This window comes from Typopeltis vanoorti, chromosome 20, assembly GCF_054136105.1.
Source record: "Typopeltis vanoorti isolate ZY-2024b chromosome 20, IOZ_Tvanoo_1.0, whole genome shotgun sequence".
In the NCBI taxonomy this organism is placed as follows: domain Eukaryota; kingdom Metazoa; phylum Arthropoda; class Arachnida; order Uropygi; family Thelyphonidae; genus Typopeltis; species Typopeltis vanoorti.
Genome location: NC_143568.1, coordinates 3,911,446 through 3,935,525, shown reverse-complemented (window position 1 = coordinate 3,935,525; position 24,080 = coordinate 3,911,446). Strand labels below are relative to the sequence as shown.

General features: G+C 39.5%; 1 protein-coding gene across 3 annotated transcripts in view; it reads left to right on the top strand.

Moving 5' to 3' along the window:
• The window catches only part of LOC150095199 (uncharacterized), a 195,157-nt gene that overhangs the window by 63,994 nt on the left and 107,083 nt on the right, over window positions 1–24,080 (top strand). For 2 of the 3 annotated variants that reach the window (XM_090409843.1, XM_090409842.1), the window contains exon 2: window positions 13,191–13,271. The exons of the other annotated variant lie outside the window; for it this stretch is intronic. In XM_090409843.1, the coding sequence (XP_090265969.1) occupies window positions 13,253–13,271 (19 nt within the window). In that variant the 5' untranslated portion in view covers window positions 13,191–13,252. The remainder of the gene's footprint in view (window positions 1–13,190; window positions 13,272–24,080) is intronic. 3 annotated transcript variants of the gene reach the window in all.

The following is a 24,080-nucleotide window of genomic DNA, read 5'->3' as shown; positions in this document are numbered from 1 at the left end:
GTTATTGCTCTTCATCAGTGAGGCGTTTATTCTCGCGAGGCACAAGAGTTGCCTGAGCATGCTGTGGTCTCCGTTTGGCAATTGAGCCTCCTCTTTACTTTCCAGTTGCACATTGCATGCAAGGACGCTAACTTAATGCGAAATTTCTTATTCTCTCTTTCTATTTTGATTCTCGTTTCTTCGTTTTTTTTTCCTTTTTTTTTTTAGTGATCTTTCTCCAACTGTAATAGTAATATATACACAGTAGTGTCCAAAAGCTAAGGACGAACTACAATTTTACCTGACTAATTTTAATGACTACAGCCAAATGTGGACATAAATTTATTGCCAGCATACTAATAAATTATGTGACACAAATGCGTTATAAATTTCGTCCAAATTAAATTGCAATACATTAGAAATTTCCCAAGGACTAAGTTAATGAATTGATGTACAGAAAACTTCGGAGAGAACATTTCGGTATGGAATATGTCCACACCGAACTGCGATGCAGATCTCACAACGTCGTACCACGCTTAGTGATTCAGAAGTTCTTGAGGCAAACTGGCCCACTCCTCCTTCACAGCAAGGATTACTCCTTGTTTGTTTCCTGGAGCGAAATTTCGAGCAGCAATGCGTCTCCATATTGCGTCTCAAACGTGTTCTATGCCGGGGTTGAAATCTGGGGAGCATGCTGGCCACTCGATTCCATTAATATCCTCGGTCTCAGAAGTATTTGCACTGCTCGAGTACGATGTGGTGTGGCGTTGTCATCCGTTAAAAATGAATTCTTCTCCAACAGCACCACGGAACAATCGAACATGACGTTGAAGAACTTCGCTGCAATATCATTCACCAGTCATAGTTTCGTTTTCCAGCACTTGTAGCTCGTGCAGTCATTAAGCTTAATGCCTCCTCACACCAAGACCCCAGCACCGCCGTATCAAGAACTTTCTCACGATGGTAAGCAGTACCACTTTCACGTCAGATCAAGAATCATCTAGAATCTGGGACGCGGCTACAGGCCTACTTGTCGCAGTTTGTCGAGAATCCGCGTGTCTGTGCTTGAATCGAGCTCATTTGCAAGCTGACCTGCCGTGGTGCGTCGATTACATTTTGCTGGCATAACCAAAATTCTATCTTCATGCTCCATGGTAGAGCGGGGCGTCCTCTTAGCTGACGTCTGGACCATTGGTTTGAAACGTTGCCTGGACAGAATGCTACGTGAGATTCCAAACTCTCTGGCGATGATGATGTGTTTGAGGCATTAAAAGACATCCAAGTTGGCAACTTTATTCCTTCAGGAAAAGAGGGTGGAATCATTAAACGTAGAAGTTTTCCTTGAAAGACAATTCGCTTAGTTCAGCCTTTTGCCTTTTATCCCGTTGAATGCTACCACGTGATCCCACTGCACCCATTTCGAAACGTTGGATCTTTATCCGTTTCCTACTCGAAGTCCTTAATTACACAAATTGCTGATTCGTGTGAATTTGCGATTGTAATCTTCAGAAATGGTGTTCGTCCTTGGGTTTTGGACACCAGCGTATATACTGCTCAAATAAAATGCAGTATGGAATCTCTCGTAACTACCTTCGTATGGACTTCAGTTCTCACTAACTCAAACTTCTTTTGACACGCCTGTTGCTGCTGGCGTAGCATCCATGAAGTGTGTTTCTTTAGTTCCTCCTCATCCGAACAACTTGACCCGTTTCAGATCTGCCCTGTTTATGGAAAAACTGCTTCTACATTTAATAACTCCACCCAGATTCATCCACTTTCTTCTCTGGTGCACAGATGGTCATCTGTGTTTTATATATTTTTCATACTTCCAGAGATATTGGTTTATTTATTTATTTCGTATCCAAACACAAGTGGTACAGTAGTAAGTGGCACAACATCATTTACAGCAAATTAGGATTATACAAATTATACATTACAAATGAGAACATCTTAAATTTCGTAGGTGAATTACACAGGGACTAATAAGTAAAATATGAAAAAAAGGAAACTATACATAACTAATATACAATAAATATGGTCAGACGTTCCTCCAGTATCTTGTGCAATCAACTGCTCTTTCTGTGCAGGATATAAGGTCCTCTTTTGTAAAGATGTGATTGAAGAAGGGGACAAGAAAGAAGGTGTTCCATGGACTGGGTTGTCCCACACTCACAATTGTCTGGGCCAGCGAGGTAGCCCCATTTGATGAGGTTTTGTTTGCAGCGTCCTGTCGTTCGCAGTCTGTTGAGGCTTTTCCAAGTATTCCATTCCAAGTGGGCGTTACGTGGAAGATGTTCGGCTGTTGGAATATCAGTATTATTTTCAGGATATAGTGCAAGCAATTGTTGAAGTCTTGTCTCTGGGAGGTTTTTAGGTGGTTCAACGGTTGCCAGGAAGCTATGTCGGGATCTTAGTCTTTGGGGCTCTGCGGTCTGGCCGAACAGTGGGTGGCGTTCATCATTCATTTGTCTGCTTCTTTCGTCAGCTGAGAATGCAGATCTTATCTTTGGGTTGAAGAGGAAACAATACCGGCCAAAGTATACAGGTCTTTTAGCGGTGTTGGTTTCAGGCTTCAGTTGGTCCTTTGAGTTTTACTAGTTCAGTGACCGTGTAAAAAAAAAAAAAAAAAAAAAAAAAAAAAAACAGAAAATTAATAAAAATAGAAAAAAAAATTCTAAGCTCACTCACCGTACATGTGTACTATAGGTTTACAAAAAACTTTCTAGAAAAAGAAGAACCCTTTAGATATGCTTTTCAACTAAATATGAGTTCACCAGTCTCAAGCGGAGATGGTGTTTTTCCTTCAGCAAAACCAGAGAGTATTCACACATTGCAGGCTGTGAAATTTTAGGAGCCGAGTTAGTGGCCCCTAACCATTAGGCCCTGATACGAAACGGGTAGAATATTTCTTGCAAAACGATCCTTCTGTATGCATACGTGAATATATCGAATTAATACATCAAGTAGAGCAATTTACGACTTCGAGTTTCTTCTTCTTGGTAGCGAAATTGCTATAGTTTAATATTGAATAGCTTGTTCTTAATTAATTTATCTGAAATTATTTCTCAATTTCAGAAATCTCTCCCTTTTAAAACCTACCTAAATCAAAAATCAAGCATTCCTACTTGTTATCCACCTCGTGATCCGTTTCTGTTCTCTCATAAATGTACTAAAGCCCTTCCAAGTGACAGTAATTTACAACTAAAGTTGTTCAAGGTTTTCTCTTGCGCTTTATCTAAGTGGAATTCATTGTGAGATAATAGAGTGGCCTTTGCCAGAGAAATGCGAGACAAATTACAGCGAGAGACGCATTTCTCCGTACTTAAAGTAAACAGTAATTGAGATGCTTAGCAATTTTTTTATATTTTATAAAAAAATGTAATAAACACCGATCATTTTCACGTTATTAATTTTAATAAATCTGGAGATTAAAAAAAAATTCTGGGTAAAAAAATCTCTTAATAGAAATCTGAGGAAGCATCAGTGGGAAAATGCAATACAAAATACGCGGAAAGCCAAATGAATAGCAAATATTTACAAGGAGAAATAGGCTGATAAGAAAATAGAGAAACTAATAATAAATAGACAGACAGGAGGTGCTAGAGAGAGAGAGAGATGGTAATATTTCATTACATTTCCTCGAGTGGAAGTTATAACAAACAGTAGGAGATGAGTGGCGACTTTTCAAGCAGGCTTAAATATTTACCGTCCAAAGAAGTTAGTGTGTACGACAATAGAGTTCCCTGTGTGTGTTCGCTGTAAGTAGGAAACTTTCTTCTTGCACGCAGAACAACAAACTGGTCGTACAAGAGGAAAGTGTGCGTAGACGTGTTCTTGGAAGACTGGCTGGCAGTTGGAATTCAAGGTAAGATTGGTTGCTGAAGGAAAATTGCGGTCACGGAGATTCTTCAGATTAACGCGAGAGTCTTGTCTTCCTGATGAAGAGAATTATCGGAACAATTTTTTAATGATGCAACTTACCCCTGTAAAAAACATCCACCAGAGGACACTAGCATAAGCAGTAACGAAAAACCGAGGAGGTTTGAAGGATGACTGGCATACAGAAATATTTATTCGCCATTTTATTACTTCAACAGTACAATTCGTATGTTAATAAAAGCCTCTCCTAACCGCCATCAATCACTGTGACAGAAATGTTGCTGTGGGGGAGAAGCGCTTGGCACAGAGTCAGCTATTTCATTGCCCTTGGTAGCGATGTGACCAGAAGTCCGATAGATGGAATTAAGGAAGCCAAGGGCATCGTACAGGACCTCAACACTTTTTATTTATTGTTGCTTTCCTTTGAAGAACCATTCAAACACGGAGCTGCAGAAGCGAGTCTTTATTTTACTACGTAAGCACGAAGTGGGCCTTTAAGGGTGGTTTCGTACTAGATTTCCAGTTTTAGTTTTGAATTCGTTTATGAGAATGACACTTCAACAGATTTACTTTTCCGAAACCCAAACAAAAAAGCGCCTCAACAAGTGGGGATCGTCTAACATCGACTCATTTCTAGCGCCATAAAAATTCCTTTTCCCTGACCTAGAACGCCGATTAACCGCTCATCTCTCTCTCCGCCCTCACTTTGCATTTCCTGAAGCTTCAATTAGTGGTGCATGCTTCCTCTTCGCTATGACGTAACGACGGCCGCACATTCTGGTCACAGTATACGGGTTCCAGTGACCTAGAACGCTTACTGAACGACCTTCTTTTGTTTGTTTACAATATCTTTGTCACGGCAAATTATGTATTTACATCAAAGAAAAAGTTGTGATTTATCAGCTGTGTGTGTGTGTGTGCGTGATAGCATCGTGAATGTAATTAAATGCTGTGGGAACTGCAATGAAATTGCGTTTAAGAACGCAGTTACGATAATAACCACGGAATAAAAATGTAAAAACACCCGTTTGTTCTCATTGCAGTTCTTCAAACGGAGCTTAAAAATATCTAAGATGGTAAATACGTTTGTATTATTAAATAAGTAGGGCTTCGCCTAAAATATCCCACCTTTCGTTCGTTTGAGATGTTAAAGAGATACCAAGAAATCTTATACTTGGTTTCAATCCTTTTCCCAAGTAAGCAAAACAAATTTTTCCGCGTGAAATACATTTACGTGTGAGCAACTCGAATAAAGAAGTTAATGACTTCATATCACTTGCCTTAGTATGTATCCCATAATGCAAAGCATACACTCCCCTTTCAGATACGTATAACGCAATGCATAATGGGAGGGATCACTATCCAGGACGGTTTCGACCTTTATTGAGGTCTCTTCAGGGGGAGTCATACCCGGAGATACCAAGGATGAAGTACTGCAGAGGTCAGCTCGTATACATTTTTACTAAGTAAATAAAAATCTCCGGATGAGAGAAAGATGTCGAAAGATTTTTGCCTTGGGTGTAAAATACGTTCAAGATGATACCAAGAAATTTTATGACTTCTGCAATCAATCTTGGTATCCCATCTGGGTCTGGCTCCCACTGAAGAGACCTTAATAAAGGTCGAAACCGGTCTGGGTATGGCCCTTCCCCTTATGCATTGTATTATACACATCTGAAAGGGGGGGGATACTTTGCATTATGGGATACATACTGAGGCAAGTGATATGAAGCCATTCCTATCTTAGTAGCCCCTCCTAATCTCAGTAACCCCTCATTAGGAGGGGTTGAGTCCCCTCCTAATGAGGGGTTACTGACGTATTAATGGAGCTGGTTCGCCACTCCTCTGCTGCATCCTCTAAGGGCGATATTCATGACTATAATCCGTGCGTGTGTTCACGGGGCCGGTTTGCCTGCTTGCTGGCTTGGCTATGGCTGAGAAGGATCATTGAGCTCCTCACGTCGTCGACGGGAATCGAACTTCGGACACTCCTTCCCCAGGCATAGGGTTGCAAAGCGCAAAGCCACTAGGCTAACCACGCGGACTATAAAGTCGTTAGCCTCTATATACAAGGCTCAGACGTGAAAATATTTCACGCGCAAAACTTTGTTTTGCTTACTTGGGAAAAGGATTAAAACCAAGTATAAAAAAAAATTTTAATAAATCTTTTTTTTTGAAAAAAAAACCTTATAGAAAACGTATTTTACATGCAAGATAAAAACTTTCTATATATATATATATATATATAAAGATATTTTTATAAAGAATTGAATGACTAGAACCGAGATTTAAGTAAAAAGGTTTCAATATAAAAACATGACTAGCTTCGGCTTGTAACAGCCTTCATCAGGTGACATTATAAAAGGAAGAAAAAACACTGAAGCTTAAATAAACTATGAACATCATAGAGAGAGTCTCTATACATAATTGACACTAAATCGTTGTGGTTGTATTTAAAGCTGTTCTTTCGTTTGTTGCATTGTTGGGAGAGTGCGTGCTTGCGGCATCACGTGAACGCCAGTGCATGATTACAGCTGAAGGACTACCTGGGAGGTTGTAGCTCAAGTTGTTATTTAGATGAACAGGATTGAAGATGATTTCTCTAGATTCCACGATTTTTCTCTCTAGTTCGTCACTGCAACGGAAGAAGTTAGTAGATTTTTCCCAGCAGACTTTGTGACTTTGGTTTTCATCATTAGGATTAGCCGAGAAAAGGATATGACTTGATAATGCACTCGCTCGCTGTCTCTTGTAAGTAATGTCTCTCATGTGTTCTTCCATACGCATTTCGACAGATTTGTCTGTCTGCCCAAAATAAGGAATATCACAATCACACCATATTTTGTATACACCAGGGTATTTGAGTTGATGATGACAAGGTTTTGGGTGGCTTATTAAGAAACGGATCTTTGGAAGAGGAGTGAACGAGGTTTTCTGATATTGTATTTTCTTAGAACGTTTGCTAATTTATGTGAAACTGTGCTTATGTAAGAAATAGATATACTGCCTGTGAATCTATTATCAAGTGCATTATCAAGACAGCGAGCCAGTGCATTATCAAGTCATATCCTTTTCTCGGCTAATCCTAATGATGAAAACCAAAGTCACAAAGTCTGCTGGGAAAAATCTACAAACATCTTCCGTTGCAGTGACGAACTAGAGAGAAAAATCGTGGAATCTAGAGAAATCATCTTCAATCCTGTTCATCTAAATAACAACTTGAGCTACAACCTCCCAGATAGTCATTCAGCTGTAATCATGTACTGGCGTTCACGTGATGCAGCAAGCACGCACTCTCCCAACAATGCAACAAACGAAAGAACCGCTTCAAATACAACTACAACGTTTTCATGCTAATTATGTATGAAGACTGTCTATGTTGTTCATAGTCTTTTAACCCTCAATGTTTAGTGTTTTTTCTTTCTTTTAGTCATTCAATTCTTTAAAAAAAAAATAATATATATATATATATATATATATATATATATATATATATGAAAGAAAGCATGTAACAGAATTATTGTTTCCATGTTACAAATAAAAATAAAATAAAATAAAAACAACTGTATTTTGCTATTTCTGCGACTAAGTTCACCTCCAGAAGTAAGTAAAAAAACAAGAAAATGATCCACCAGTTTATATTTGGCCAAAATCGTTCACAGCGCCATCATATGTTAACTTGATTTTTTTTTCCGTCTTACCGTGGTACAAATAAAATCTATAATAATACGATAAACGTATCTTCGTGGTGAAGATCGACGGATGTCGTTATTATTACCCATAAGATTTTTTGAAGCGGTCTGTGCCTTACTTTACTCTTCTGTATCTCAGTCATTTTCAACTGGTTTGGGTTCTCCAGGAAGCAGTGCTTAAAAAGGAAAATTACGTCCAGTCATAATTTTGTGTATGCAAAACGGTAGGGGGGAGGGAGAGTGGTACCTGTGACTATCGCTATGCTTCTTGCGCATTGCCCAAAATGCCGAAGCTTGTGACAAGTAAGCACCTTCAATGCTCGCATTAATAATGAAAGCAAACGATGGTCGACTCCAGTAATTTAAATGGAAGGCGCAGATTTGGAAGCCTGGATATTTGTGAAAGGTACTCTGGACGAGCTTAATGTGGCCTCTTTTAATTACTATATAATGATCACAATATAACATATATTTGGTAGGAAACTGTCGAGATAGACGTTTTTAAATGTACTTTATTCAATTTGTTTGGAATTTCAGAGACCGCAGCTATGAAGAGGGGAGAGTATTAAAAAAACAGTGATCGTGGGTCAAAACGGTTTATTACGTGCGGTATTTTAATATATTATTGATGCTCTTTGCTTGCTTTTTTTAATAAATAATGATTTTACTACGTTCATCCGTTATAACAGAAATGAGCGAAACATGGTGGCAAATTATATCCCATAGTTATCCTTATCATAACGAGCAGTTAACAGAAATCACTAATAAGCCTCCATTTTAGCGTTTTGAAAACAAACCGAAAAACAACAGGAAATTTAGATTTTGCTGGAGTTTTCCGATTAGGAAAAAAACGACAGTAATACATTTAGCCGTCAACGAGTGAGATGTCAGGAACAAGGCCAGCTTCGTTCACGTTGGTGTGTGTGCGCGCGTAACTCTCTCCTCGTCCATAACAATATTTCAGGTCTCTATTGAGAGCAACCTTGGATATATCCAGACCCCAGCACCGTGCCAGAGATTTTTCCGTTGTCACCTAAATGGCCGTTCAAGCAGAAGCGCCACCTAGCGCTCTTAATGCTTAACTAAACTTTAGGAGGCTGCAAAAATAAAGTGACAGGCTGAAAAATGATTCTCTGTCATTTTCGTCGGAGACCTTTGCCATTGGTGTCGTCACGAAGCACACGACCAAATCATGAGGCACCGAGATAGCAGAGTGGAAGAGAAAACTGTCATCTCTGAAGGTGAACGAATAGTACCGCTACCAGGTTGTACTTCTGGAAGAAGAGAACAACACTTACACGCCATTATTAGCGACAAACGCTCATTAGTCCGGGCGAGATGTAACGCCTGACGTCACTTGACAATTTGACATTGCAGTTGGATACACAAAGGAAAACTCGACGAGAGAAATTAATGGTTAAACACCTAAGTTAGCCTGTTCTGGGACACTAAATAAAAAATGGCTGCGCAGTGAGCCAATTTTTATATTTGGATTGTGAATCTGTGTCCTCGCAGAATGACAAACCTGCTGAATTCGCATTTTTTTTCTTTTTAACCTATATTATCTCGGGAGGGAAGAGGTGAATCATAGCACCATCACTGGATATCGATACAAAGACTGCAGGCCGATTCCTCATGCTTTCCCATAAAGTACGCGGATTTTTATTCCTCTTCTAGAGAGGCGTAGCTAGGGAGGGGCGGAGGGGGGGAGGTCCGCCCCGGGCGCGACTTTGAACCTTTTTGAACTTTTGCAGTTAATTCTAAAATATAGTCTCGAGAACTCAGTTCCAAAGATTGCAATGCTACTGCGAATTTTCCTCACAACTGCTGTAAGTGTTGCTAGTTGCGAGAGGAGTTTTTCGAAATAAAATTTGATCAAGAATTACCTCCATTACTATGAAATAGACTTCGCCAATGTCATCGACGATTTCGCTAACAGAAAAGCAAGAAAAATAACATTTTAGAATGTCGAAATTAAAGTTTTACTTCAAATTAAAACATGGTGTTTTTATTGATTTCCCTTGACGTCGTTTTGACTTTTTGCAGTGTTTTTGGTGTGTGTGGAGAGGGGCGGCAAACTCAGGGACCGCCTCGGCGGCAAAAGCTACAACACTGCTCTTCTATTCCACGTTATGGAATTTCGCTGTTGCCTCGAGCAGGGGTTCCCAAATAGTAGTAGACTACACTCCACATCCAGACATTCAAAGGATTTTTCATGGATGTGGATGATTATGGTTTAACTCAGTAATCTGTCTATTAAGGATTTATTTTCGTGTTACGTTTTTACAAGTCTCTTGATTTTGACGTTTAAAAAGTTCTGTCATAAGTTTAAATATGCCGTTCAATGAGCACTGCCTTTCCCCACTTCACTCACCAAATTCACGCATCTAAGGCATGTTATGAACGCGAACACCTTCCGAAATAATAATAATAATAATAATAATAATAATAATAATAATAATAATAATAATAATAGGTAAGCGGCCTGCACAATGTGAGGCACCTTTGGAATCTGATACAAATACCAAGCACAAAGTTTGGCTCAATATTTTTGAAAATAATATTTCAGGAAAGATCAGACATTTTCTCATTAATTAATAGCCAGATTTACAATATAGTTTAAATCCTTTCAATAATGAATTTTTTTATCAATACTTTATTAGAATGTTTACTAACATACGAACTCGATTGGGATTTACACTGGGCGGTTTGGTCTTCATTTTACTCTCGTAGAAGAGTCAGAAACGAACCCTCCGTGAGGGAAGGGCCATGAATTAATCGAATTGTCTTCTTACGCAGAAAACAAAATAATTTTAGGTTTTTTTTTTTTTTTTTTGTTTATTTTTCATGCGACTCCCGTTCACCAAAGATCATAAACTAGTGCTGTGGATGGCCTCCGGTTTTTATTTGTTTTACATGATCGAAGAATTGCTGTAGATATGAAACGATAAGTCTTTTTCAATTTGGCTGCTTCAATCCTCCCGGTAAAGAGAGTCTCACACTGCTCCATGAAATCTTTCTCGCCTCAAACATCGGCGCCGGATTCAATCACTCGGCCAACCTGGCAAGGTTTGTGAGGTTACAAACATAACCCGAATATACAAACGAAAAGAGCTGAGTACGTTTATTTATTTTTCTTTCCTCCTGGAAGGTGCGCTCTTGCGACATCTTCATTCTTGTCCATCCACAGAAACATTGCAGTGAGTGAGATTTCTGTGGTCCCAGAATATCACACCAAATGACGCGTATCGTCAGGTGACCTCTGCTATAATAAGGAAAAGAATGGACTGCCTATTCCTAGTTACTGAGGTATCGTCGATATAGCCAAACAAGACTTCAGCTTCAACATTCTTTCTCTCGCTGATTTCTTGCCTTCGGGAAGAAATCAGCTAGAATTATTCTTTGCTGTGCTGTCCCACAAGGAACTTTTTCCGAATAAATGCGCTTGGTGTCATATTCAAAGACCACCAAAATCGTAACACTTCGTTGCTCCTTTGGACACAAACAGGAGAGTCTCCTTGTTTGGAATGCCGTAATAGGCAGGTGTGTCGATTACGGCACTCACCACTTGACGAAACAATTATTAAAAACAAACTAAGGATTCATCTTTCACTTGTGTATTCTGAAATTTTCATAAAGCTATTTTTGAAAATACGTGCATATAAAATCGTTGGGAGCTGCAATCTTGAGAATGTTTCTTTCAAATTCTTTCTTCCAGTCGAGAACAGCTGAATATTCTCTCACCGTAACGCTTCCGTGGTGAAGTTGGTAGCGAGGATTCTCTTTCAGGAAGGCCTGGGCTTGATGAAAGACTAGAGGGACCTTGAGAAAGGCTTTACGACTAAGCTGAGTTAGCCGGTCTGAGGCCGAAGGGGCGGGATTTTTCCCTCCTGACTCAAATTGCCACGAAAATACGTTTGTAACGATTGGAGTCAAGAAGGCTATTAGTGTGGCTATTATTAAGTTGACAGACAAAACGCCTCGTGGCCTTTGTTCTCTTATCGATAAAGCTAACTGGGATCTCTCACCAACGATATTTCAGTTTGGATTCCACTCTCGACTTCTTGCATGAAATTTATTTCGTGTATTAGAGAAGTTGATGAGCTTTTCTCTCAATATCGATCAGGTATGGGGTTCTCCAGCAGATTTTAGGTGAGCAGCCAAACAGAAATTGTTGCTTTCGAAACTCCTTAATGTAGTTTCGAAAGCGAATAATAGGTTCTACTTCCATTTGATGTTTTGAAAATTCGTTACTTGTTTTAGAAATCCAAGCATGAAAACGTTCTCTGGGTTTAGTTGAAAAACAAAGTTTCGTTTATTTACAACCTTTAGAGAGATGTCGCACGCGAACAGCACTTATTAGCTTGGTCCTCCGATCTCCCCACGTATAATTCCAGAGCTGATTTTTGATGCCACTTCATAGTGAAGGCTTTGAGTTAGACCAGTTTTAATTTTTGCACAATAATAATTAGCACCGCGTATGAAGACCAAAATGCATTTTTCTGTAATACTGCATTATGGGGAAGTTGCGTGAACCACTGCTGAAAAATGTATTTTGGTGGACGATTTCAATCTCTTTATGTCTGTCAGCGATCTTGTTTTGGTCTTTGATTATTGCCTAACAGTCGTTAAGTAATTTAACGTATCTTGTAATATAATACTTCAATTCTGCTATTTCCCTATTGCTACAAGTTTTCGTTTTATGTCTACTAAGAAGTAGACCCATGTCTGCTTCTTATAAATTCTAAGAAAACTGAACGGTTATTTATAGGATTATGTTCCATCGCCTCTTAGGTTCATTTAAGACTGTGTATAACAGATCCAAAATTCCAAGAAAGTCGAAGGGATTAACTTCGAAATGTATTTTGCTAAAAGGAACAACTCGGTCACCATAAGCCGTTTGGAAGCGAGCATCTCACTGACTTACTTGATGCTATTATTGAGCTTTCATAGGATTTTTTAATTCTATCAGAACAACCGGAACATGGCGGTGTGTGATAATTTAGGGTTAGCGGTACTGCATTTTAACATTTCTCTGCAATGGAGAAAATTTGGATAATTCTCTCCGCAAACAAAATGATGTCAAGGGAAAAGAGGAGTTGACCGGACGGTAACCATGGAGATATTTTGATTCAAAGGAAAATAAAGAATTGAATTCGGAGAAATACGATATTAATTTGAGCAACAAAAGTGTACCTACAAAGTAAAACGTAACTAAAAAGAACATATATTAATGCTGAAATATGTTTTTTAAAAATAAAAACAGACGTTTATTTGTGAAGGAAAATGGCATTTAATAAAACTCATCGTTAAATTAATTAATACGTTTTGCATTTTCTTTCGTGATTTTGAAATATCGTATGCCGGCTGTATACCCTCAATGTGTAGAGGATTGTATGATAGTAGTACATGCAGAGCTTACATTATTACTAACTTCCTGTTAGCAATTTTATTCCAAATTAGTGGGTTATCTTACGTTACCTTTGTTGTATACATTTTTATTGATTTTTCCTCAAAAATCATCGCAAAAATAAACGCATAAATGTAAACAGAATAATTATTATCTTGATAGCTATTTAGTATGACACTATTTGGATTCCACTACGCTGTTTTTACAATTTCTATCTTAATCCGTTTTAGCATCTTTCTCGAGCAAGTGATCAACAGTGCGGTCCCTTCATCAGGGTGGTCTGTAAGCCCGTATGAAACAACTGGAAAACGGTAAACCGATTTTCAAGAAACTCATTATTTAAATTTGATGAAAATTCCTATTTCAGACCTGAGGAAAAATAAATATTGTCCAGCAGTGTTAATTTTTTTTAGACAATAATAACTATAATGAAGGTCAAAAGACATTCATTGCGCCAAGTGATGCATGCATTGGGATTATCCTCGATGTAGGATCACGTGGATGTGAATGTGCAATTGAAAAATTAATGTGAAAATGTACTTTATATATATATATAATAGGGAGGTCTGCCCCCCTCCCTGGCGCTCAATCCCCCGAGTTCCCGGCTGGTAAGTCGGGCTGGTAATCCGGAGACAAAAAAAAAACCGTTACATAAAAACGTTTGAAATTTCGGCTTATATATATATATATTCTGCGGGTAGGATGGTTATTTCCTAATACGGAAATAGATTTGCATCACAAATCAGGTGATTACAGTAATTGGTGAACGTGTTGTTCCATCGCAGAAACAGCAAAACAGCAACTTTATTTTCCAAAGAAAGAATTCGTTTGTTTGAGTCTACACTCGAAGAGAATCCGCACTTACATCTTCGTAAAGATGGCAACTAGCCACGGCCATTTAATTTTTGCAACTTCTGAAATCATCCCTCACTTTTTCGACCTATCTTAGACGCAGGAACCCTCCCGAAGAAAAAAAGTGGGTTTCTCTTTGGATGAAAACAGTTCTGTTGAGTGGAGGATGCGACGTCCACTTATCAGCTCCAATTGCATCCTTATTAAATGGACTAAATGTTGTCTGCCCATGGGAAGATTTAATTCGAGACAGGGATGTGCTATACTTTCTGAAGCCTCTCGTGTATGGGGGACGATGAGGGGATAAAAAGTTCGGTCGAGAAAGGGGGAAGACAGTGTTTCTTCACCTATCTGTGGGAAAATTACGAGGACGTCGGTCATGTACAGGCGTCCATGTGCGGCATATATTTGTAATTTTACTAATAAGATATTTTTCTTCTAGATGAGTATTTATGCCCAAATGGCTAAGGATGGTTCTTAAAAGTGCGTATTTGGGGTTTAACTCCGACTCCAATGCAGACTCTTGAAGTGGTGGAGAGCTCATCACTGAACTTTATAGGTGGAGGGATCCCCTCATCCATTCGTAGGACGGAAGCCTATCGTTACACCAATGCATAATATATATATGCAGAGGGGGGGGGAGGGGATTATATCAAGGAAGTTAAGAAAAGTGGGAATAACGTATCTGCCAACAAAACAGTGACCGAAATTCACCCAAGATTAATAGGCTTCAGTAAAACAATAGGTTGCGAGGTCAATCGACTCACATCCCTTTTCATCGGCAAACGTAATCTCCGAAACACTCGAAACTTGACGGGCCACATCGAGAATTCATAAGCAGAACGAAGTGTGAAGTGATCGCGCCCTCTTCGTTCCTTCAAATAAACATTTCCCACATCGTAGGGATTGCGTCATCTCCTGAACGATGAAAGGAACCTCCTCTGTCACGTGTTAGCCCCGCAGAACTTTCGCACGGATCAGTTTAATACTTCGTTTCAGGAAAGAAAGAAGAAAACAAACGAGGAGCTTTGAGCGAAGTGGATCCCTCGAACTTCCTCTGAGATGTGCGTGCTGCAGAAGCCTCCGTGGCGTAGTTAGTAGCGATGATGTCCTTTAATTCGAAAAACCTGGGTTGGAACCCGTTTCCTGTTTTTCTGAAGTTTTTCCTTCAGAAAAACAGGCAAACCAACCAAAGAACACACGCACTTAACAGATGATATACTGGTTTTATAGCGTCACTTGTTTCCGTCTTAATTCAAACTTGGACATAACGAGATCGATCAATGCTCATCGACTTTGTCAGCAGTATGCTGCTTGATTTTTTTTTCTTTTACACGCCGCACGCACATAATTACAAGATATGTATTTTTACCAAACGATTAACTCTGTAAACATGCCAAACAGTAATTGATCACAAGATTTATAACCTTCTTGTCGAATTCTAATCCCGAGTAAGACTACAATCTCCGTGTGATGAACGTGCAAATACGTAGATCGCATCCTCCACCGCGGACTAGATCTCCACACAGCTATCGTGAACTGTAAGGTTTCGAATGTTTTTTTTTTTTTTTAAGAGATCTATTTTGTTCATAATCGGATTAACAAATAATCCGATTACAGGATAGATAAATCTAGGACGGACACACGCAGCTCTCTCCATCACCTGGCCAATAGTTGATTTTTCTCGTTCATTTAATTTGGAGCTCAGTTTTCTCCGCTCTGTGGCGCCACAAGTGATTTACGAGAAATTGGCCAATGTGTTTAGACATGGAGATAAAAGACGGGGACTTATTGCATCGGCTTGATGTATTTATTCCTGTGGGTCAGATTATTTATCCCAGGGTTGTACGAAACCTTTTTTTTTTATGAATGTCACATTGACGACAACTGAAAGCTCACAGGCTTGCATAATTGGAAATTTCGGAGACCAATTTTCATCGTTTTATGAACTTCTTTGGATGTAAAATCTTATCCAACGTGGTGGGAGACGTTAGTCAACTTTTATGTTCAGAAATCGAGGAATGTTATGAAGAATAAAAGCACTGTTTTATATAAATAAATAAACGGATAATAAAGCTTTAAAATAATTGTAGTATGTACGTTACATAGCAAAAATACGTTACTTTTTGGGATATTTTAAGGAGTGAAAAAAAAAAACAATGTTACGGTGGATTTTTTTCATACGAATTCTGTTCTGTTGAAGAAGCTCTACTCAGTGAAAACACAAATTTTGGTTTCATTGGGAAAGAATTTTATAAGCACAAGTTAAGAAAGAGCGACAAGCCGGCTAAAACCTTTTTTGCCTGTGGGTCATATTGAGGGATTAAGGCTAATCCGTCTTCAGATCAGCAGTGAAAGTATTAATTATTTGCTTGTTATTTAAGATGTAATCATAACGTTGATGTTCCAGAATAAAATAATTTCCGTATTACTAGAATTAATGAAAATCGGAATATTGGCTCCATGAGAACTTCTATGAATCAGCTATTTCCTGTCATGAATATTGATCCTCTCTCTCTCTTTCTCTCTCTCTCTCTCTTCTGTAATTTCTAAATTCAATCATGAGTTACGAGAAATAACAAGTTTCTTCTATTTATTCGGATATCTCGCAGTAACCATTCCATGGAAGTAAAAATACACGAAGAATAAATGGATGTTCTCTCTGAACATCTGAAAATAAGAGAACCAGTAGAGCTCTCCTCCCCCCATTCGGCTCCACATACACATCACCCCAATATAAAGTCATGTAACATCCTTCAGTGACTTCATCCCTACTTTCTTACAATTCTAGTTGGAGGCATCACGCAGTAATGATAACCCTAATTGTAGTAACGATGACCTGCCTAAAAATGAACTCGTCGATAAGCCGACCACTCGACCAACCAGACCGGCTTGGTTGGCCGAGTGGTCAACGTATCCGCTCTCCAGCCTGCGGGTTCGAATCCTGCCGTGGGCATGGATGTTTGTGATTGTCTGTGGCAATGCTAGTGGTTGTGATGATGGGCGGTAGATGGCGTTTGTGTTATTGCGGTTAGTTGTAGTCGGTGGATTTGAGTGGTGGAGACAGAGTCGTAGAGCAGGTGCCCTCCCTCGACGAGTCCTTGGACTCCCTGGAGGTGTCACGTAATAATAAAAATAAGTGGAAAGCGTAAGCAGCAGTTCCAAAGAGCCGCGTGAGAGGACGAGGATAAATAAATTTGAATTTAACTTCCGGAATCTATTTGTAAACATTGGGATGATGCAAACCTAGATATTACTTGAAGCAAAAGCACTTCTCATCTGGTCTTGAGATGTTTGAAAAAAGAAATACTTGTACATGAGGATTTTTCTAAGGTACTTAAAAGTATTTTTTAGAGTTCTGTGAGTTGGCGACAGATTCTAATCAGAATGCTTCTCTCCAGGGTAAAAATTCGAATTAAATAATGCCGAATTTATAAATTATTATTCCCAACGTACATCGAGCTTTTCAGCGTTGTGATAGAAGTGGTGAAGTAGCTTTGGTACTCCTTCTATTACTACTACTATTATTATTTCTTTTCCTCTTTTGCGTACTGTTTGAAATACAAGGATGTCTTGTTGCGAATGTCACCCGAAAGAGACTATAAAACAATGGGGAGGAGACTTAGTATCGCAAAGTTGAAGAGGACTCCTTGACCCAACTCCGATAGTGATAAAATCGAGTTTTCTTCTCTTAAACTTTTTTATTGTCTACGTAATATCAAAACATCGTACGCTGATACGGATATTTGTTTAAGTTCATCTTTCTCTTGAAGTGTGTGTGCGCGCACGCTTCGTTCATACGGTCGTAGATTTCATAAGTAGTCCTGTCAATGCCACCTGGGCGCAAGATAAAGACAGCGCATCTTTTTCCATGTTTGCACACATGTTTAACTCGCCTCGTTGCTATCTCCACCACCACCTGAATACCTGATAAAGTTTTATGGATGTCAGCAATGAAAGCGTGTGAAGCGATGCACATTACTTATTATTTTTAATGGAAAATGACACATCAGAAATTAATTGACGATGGAATAGTTTGCATCGCCTCGCTTTCGCGTTACTTTCTCGTGTGAATTGATGCTCTTCGTGGGAATTTATAAAATTTGCAAGAACATCAACACGTTTCGTTTTATTTATTTATTTTTTCTTTCTTTTCCACATCTAAATCGAATGTATCCATCACAGGAATCGAACCAGGTAAGAAATCAAAATGGTTTAAACTATTTAAACATTGCACTTTGTAGTGTTGGTGATGAAAGCTGAGAAATACGTTAAAACACAAATCACGTATATTTGTCAACAGATGACGCCACTTTTATTGGCAATATTGAGGATATGCTGATTCCACAAAGCTACAATGGATTTCGTTTATTTTTTTCCCAACTGTCGGTTTCTATGGAAGCTACAATACGAGTGACCCAATTGAAACGTATGTGCTGTGATTCTTTGTGGCTGCGTTTGTCCTAACTTCGACATGCTCGTGCGTTGTTATAAGTATCACGTGATACAGTGGAGGTTTTTTTTTGATTTGCGCGTAGACAACATTCACTATAATTTATTGAATATTGTCTAAATAATACGTATAACTTGTAACCGAGAAAAAAAGGTACCATCGGTGAAAGGGTAAATCCGCATCCTGCACATAAAGAAGGAATATTGGAAGATGGAGACTGTTCGGGATGAAGGACGCAGTCGACAAAAGGTCAATGCGGAAGGAAAATTCGAATCTTCGGTACGAACCCCTCCCCCCACACACACACATACGCTACGAACACCATGTGAGATTAATTCAGCTTCTTCTGAAAAGACTTTGTAAAGATTCCTCACATCTCAAACAGGATTCGAACCGGTTTATCCCGCCTAAGGACGGTGGCCCGTTGTCCTCTCGAAACTAAAGACGCACTGGAAGAGAATAAAGCGGTCACGCGAATAATCTTATTCAATCGAGGTTTTACTGATACAAAAAATTCTTTTTGATGAAAGTCTGTCGCTTCCTAGACGAGATTCACAACTGGATATTGGCAACCGAAACTCACGTCCTCTTTCCAGTACCTGCCGCCTCCTTAAGTCCAGGGACTCGTCAAGGGAGGCCACTCTGCACTACACACTGCGCCATTTACAGCCCACTACCTCGTATTGTTTCTGTTAATTGTATGGTGTTCATTTCTAGCCAATTTGAGGATGAAAACCGAGTTTCTGGGAAAATAAAAAAAAAAAACGATTTCCTCCACACGAGATCGACTAACTCGCCTTCAATTGGCCAAGTTCGCATAACGATTCCTACCGTAATCGAGAAGCGAACTCGTGTTTTCTAGTTAAAGAGGACATTCTCCTGTTGGTCTTCAGCTGCACTGCGATGCTGGGTTCAAATGAACCCCCACTAGTGAAAAGAGAGTCCCTCAGTGAAAAGCATCTTTTGTCCCTGTACGTATAAAATGTGAGAGATGGGACTTCTGTCGCAGTGGATTTGTCATGGAGGAAAATGACCACTTAAGTCGTGTCAGCGGGGGTGGGGGGGGGCATTTCCCGGGGATTAGACTTTTACAGCAGAAGCTTCTCGGTCCGGAATTCGAGTAAGTTAAATCTCATAAAGGCGTAAATTATTGCCACATAACAGACTTAAGCGCTTCAATGTGATTGTGGTTTTAATCACGAGGGGATTAACCGAATGGATTAGTTTTGAATATTCGCTGTTCAGGTGGCCCACATTGAACTTTTTCCTCGCGAACAAAAATTCCTTCTTGAGTTCTGTTTCCCGGATTTTTAGTATTCGGCGAAGAATCCAATTTCTTGAAAGACTCGCACAAAAGGCATCTGCCGATGGGAGGGATCGCCATCAAACACGAAAATAGCGCGGAGAAAGAATACGCGGCGTGCAATATCGGTTGGTCTGTTTCCTTGTCGGGTAATAAGGATTGTCAACAAACAGGGGGACACCGTGTGGGGGCCCATAAAACTATTGTACCTGTTTGCACCATCCGAGTTGGAGCGGTGCGACGCTCCGCATTCCTCCCGGGACAATGAAGGCAGTCGAACATGCAAACGCGTTATTAGCATACGACGCCCAGCTGGGGATTGTCCTTCCTTTTATGCTCGACTGTGCCACGTCCCACTTTGTCGGCGATTGTGGCACGAAGGGAATTTGTACATTTTCCGTATTATAATACGACGACAGTTAAAGAAACCAAGCTGAGGAGTAGGCGCACGTGATGCTTTGTTATGTATACGTTTGGAATATTGTTCTGGTAATCGGACTTTTTTAAGAGACCCCAGAAATGCGATTTTGTTAAACCCCCTTCCCCCCCCCAAAAAAAAAGTTGAATTAAAAAGCTCTTTAAATAGTTAGTGAACACGTTAAATCAGTGGCTTCAATTACTGCTTCGATCACAATCTTAAGCCCTTCTTACTCGAATTCCGATCTCTTTAATTAACGGGGAAGTCTTTTTGAATTTCTGCACGGATTCGCCGAAACCATCTGCAGATTTCAGGCGATCCAACTTAGCAGTGAAAAATGTTGGCTGCTCACCAAAACACAACGACAGAAAAGTATTCTTCTTGCGACGTGTAATGATGTCAGAGCTGCGTTAATGATGGTGGAAGCCACCGACTTTCCATAGCAGTATTTAAACTTCTCGGGGATCGTGTTATGCGACAGATTATACACCCGTAATGTCGACTAGCGGAACGTATACATGTAATCCTTAATTACAGGACGAGGAAAAAAAGATTGGGTGACATTTTCAGGGTAAGTCATCCGTGATCTGAAGGAAGATGAGGAGCAGGGTGGCATCCGCGTGATTTCGTTACAGTCAACGATCCCACGGTGAAATACATCCTGACAAGAGTATAAAACGATGTCCGTAACTTTGGCTCGGCATCATTCCCATTTTGATCTGGACTTCCCCGTGTTATCTCGCTCGAACCAGTTTTTCGAATTTTGTTCCTGAAAAATAATATTTTTTAGGTTTTTAGGCAGTTTCGCGAGGTCCTAATTAGCTCCTTCTGCCTATCCTCATGGAACCGCCTGTGGTGCGAGTTGATATTCTCGGGGGGGGGGGAGTAGAACAGTTTTGATTTCTGTTAATATCGGATAATACTGCCACTTTACATTGAAGACCTCCCCCCAATGTTTTTTTTCCCTCACTGGGTTAGTGACGGCAACAACTTCACTTGAGCGAAGTGACACGTGCACTGGAGTCATCCTTTGAGCATCGGCGATTTTCACCTCTCCCAGGTGTTAATCGTTCCTAATGGACATATGATCTAGCAATAATCTCTTACTTAAAAAAAAAGTAACAACAGGAAATTAATATATCTTAGAAGTGTAAATGCGCTTGCAATGTTGCGTTCTACATGCATTTTGTAATGCTGAATGTTGGAAGTTTTTCCCACTTGGTTAGACTATAATAAATTTGGTTTAACCCTTTATCCAACTGGAAGCAAACAAAGTTTGCACCCGAAGTACTTTCAGGACTGGGGCAACTCGTAGTAAAGCTGGACCAAGCTCTCATCGCTCCTTCTCTCGGTATCTCCCTTAATGCATAGCATTATACATGTCCGCAAGGAGATGTGCTTTGCATTATGGGAGATACTGAGACAAGGAGTGATGAGAACTTGATCCACCTTTGCCACGAGTTGCCCCAGTCCTGAAAGTACTTCAGGCGAAAACTTTGTTTGCTTACACTTGGATAAAGGATTAAACCAAGTATATAATGTTGTACTACTGATCAGCTATTAAATAGTTGAACACCCACAGCGTTAACACTGTAGGTGCGCTTGCCACATTAAAATATCGTAATTTAAAGCAGCTAATAACAGTGTGCGTGTTCACCTGGTCGGTGTCTGTTTTGCGGGATGAAAAAAAAAACGAAACAAATAATAAGTTCGAAAGCGGCTGAAGTAAGGAGGCTCAATCCCGAAAGAGCAAACTCCCCTTAAGATGGGAACGTACTCCGTTTTTGTGTTGTGAATGCCCCTCGCAAAGCAGACTCATTGATGGACCTGGTCATTCAAAGGGAAACCGAGTCGCTTCAGACGGGCCCGAGATGCAAATATATCGCTAACCTTGACGGTTCGGTTTTTAAGCTTTGTGGTGACGTCACAAGAATTAGTTAAGTTCTTCAGATCGAGTGTCAACTTTTTTTTTTTTGCTTTGTTTATAAACATGTTACAGAATCACGCGAAAGAAAACATAATTTTCTTTCGTGTAGTTTTTGCTGTCCTTAAACATAAATAAATCCTGTCGCTCATCTCCACGGGAAACTGGGTGCATTCTTTTTTTTTTTTTTTAAGAAATCGTTACGCAGACGCATTCTACTTGTCACCTTCGCCGAGGGCGAGGGGTTCCCGTGGCTTGCTAAATAAGAGACGATGTTTCCCAATACCAATCGGTATTCATCGATGCACTCGTGTTGGGGGGGGGGGGGGGAGAGGTTCTGCGGTTGATTTTTACGGAATTAAAAAAAAAGAAATCCAAGTTTCTTTGCAGGGAAAACTTACTTGCCTGCACCGAAGACGGGCTAACTCTGAAATTTACTATTAAAAAAAAAATTATAAATATTATTTTAAAAAAAATACAAGAATTAAACCTGTAACGACTTTTTCCTCCCAGCATTCTGGAGAATACCGCAAGGCTAAACAGGCATTTCCTACCTTCAAACTCAAATTCCTGAAAATAAAGAAAGCCACCACCTTTTGGAAACATGAATGCGTTAAAAATAAACACTAAAAAAACTCAATATCTTCATCAAATTCCTGCCATGTACCCTCAAGGGGTGTACATGGTAGTATGATAATACTACATGAAAAATTTACATCATTACTAACTTCCTATCTACAATTTTCCTCCAAATCAATCTCTTACCTGTCAAGACTCCAACATTGTCAGATCTTATATTTCTCTTCTAAGGCATTTTTTACTGTATCAGTTCACCTATATCTTGGTCTTCCTCTGGGTCTTTTTCCTGCCAACCTGGCAGAGAACATTTGTTTTGCTAATCTTTCCTCGCCCATTCTGTTTAAGTAACCATACCACCTGAGATTAGCTCTGCTAACGCATTCCTGGAAGCTGACGATGTCAAGTTCTTTCCTAATATCCTCGTTTTTAATATGATACTGCCATTGATGCCATCTGTTCACGCCTCTAATCTTTCTCAGGACTCTCATATCTGCGGTCTCTAGTCTTTGGTCAAGTGTTTTACTTCTGACCCAGCTCTCAGATCCATAAGTTAAAACTGGTTTGAACACTGTCTTGTATACAGCTGATTTAGTGTTACGACTAATTTCTCTCTTATTCCATATGAATTTATTCAGCTTATACCAGCTGAATTTATACCAGCTTTGCTGATTCTGTTGTCTATTTCTATAATTAATTTACCATCTTCACTAAAAATCGTGCCTAAGTAGCTGAAATATTTTACTCGTTCCACAGGTTCTCCAATCACAACAAAGTTGACATTTTCAATGATTCTGCCTATTTTCATTGTCTTTGTCTTTTTATTGCTGACCTTCATACCATATCTATTACAACAGCTATTCAATTTAGTCAAGGAATCTTGCAGATTTGGATTTGTGATTTGTAGATCAGAGATTATGTTTTCTTAGGTCGCTTTACGGGATATAACGGACTTAAACCTCTTTTTTTTTTATTTGATTGACCTCTTTCTTGCGTCTCCTGAAGTGAAATGTAAATAGGAAACAAGAATACCCGTTGATTATGTGTATGCGCACATACAGACCAGAGAATTTCCACAAGAGAGCATCCCTGAGTTAATTAACGTGTTTCTCTGAGTGTCTGTTTGGAAGCCTCTTTCAAAATAAGCGGGTTTCAACACATCTCATTAGAATAATCATCGTTTCTGCGAACTATGAAAAACGTTCTGCACGCTAAGCGCCTGTGAAACTGGAGAGTTCATCTTCGTCCGCACTTCTTATTGCTGATTTGTCGCGTGCCCGCCGTTACACATCATTGTTATAATATCGGTGATAAATATTTTATTGTTTATGTTTCTGAATTACTCGATCGATATTGAAATATTTCGTGTTGCGTGGAACACAGCGATTCTTATCCTTTTGCGTTTTCTCTGCTTCGTGGGTTGGCTTAAAGATTTTCGTCGCATGAACCCAAATCGGGGCTATTTAAAGGCTCAAATAAATAAGTCTCCGTGCATTTTATGGCGTTTCGTACATTATTGTGACATTTCACGAAGAGGTCACTCGGGACATTTAGCGCACGTGAACGCTCCATCAAATTTGTTGTCGTATCAGTG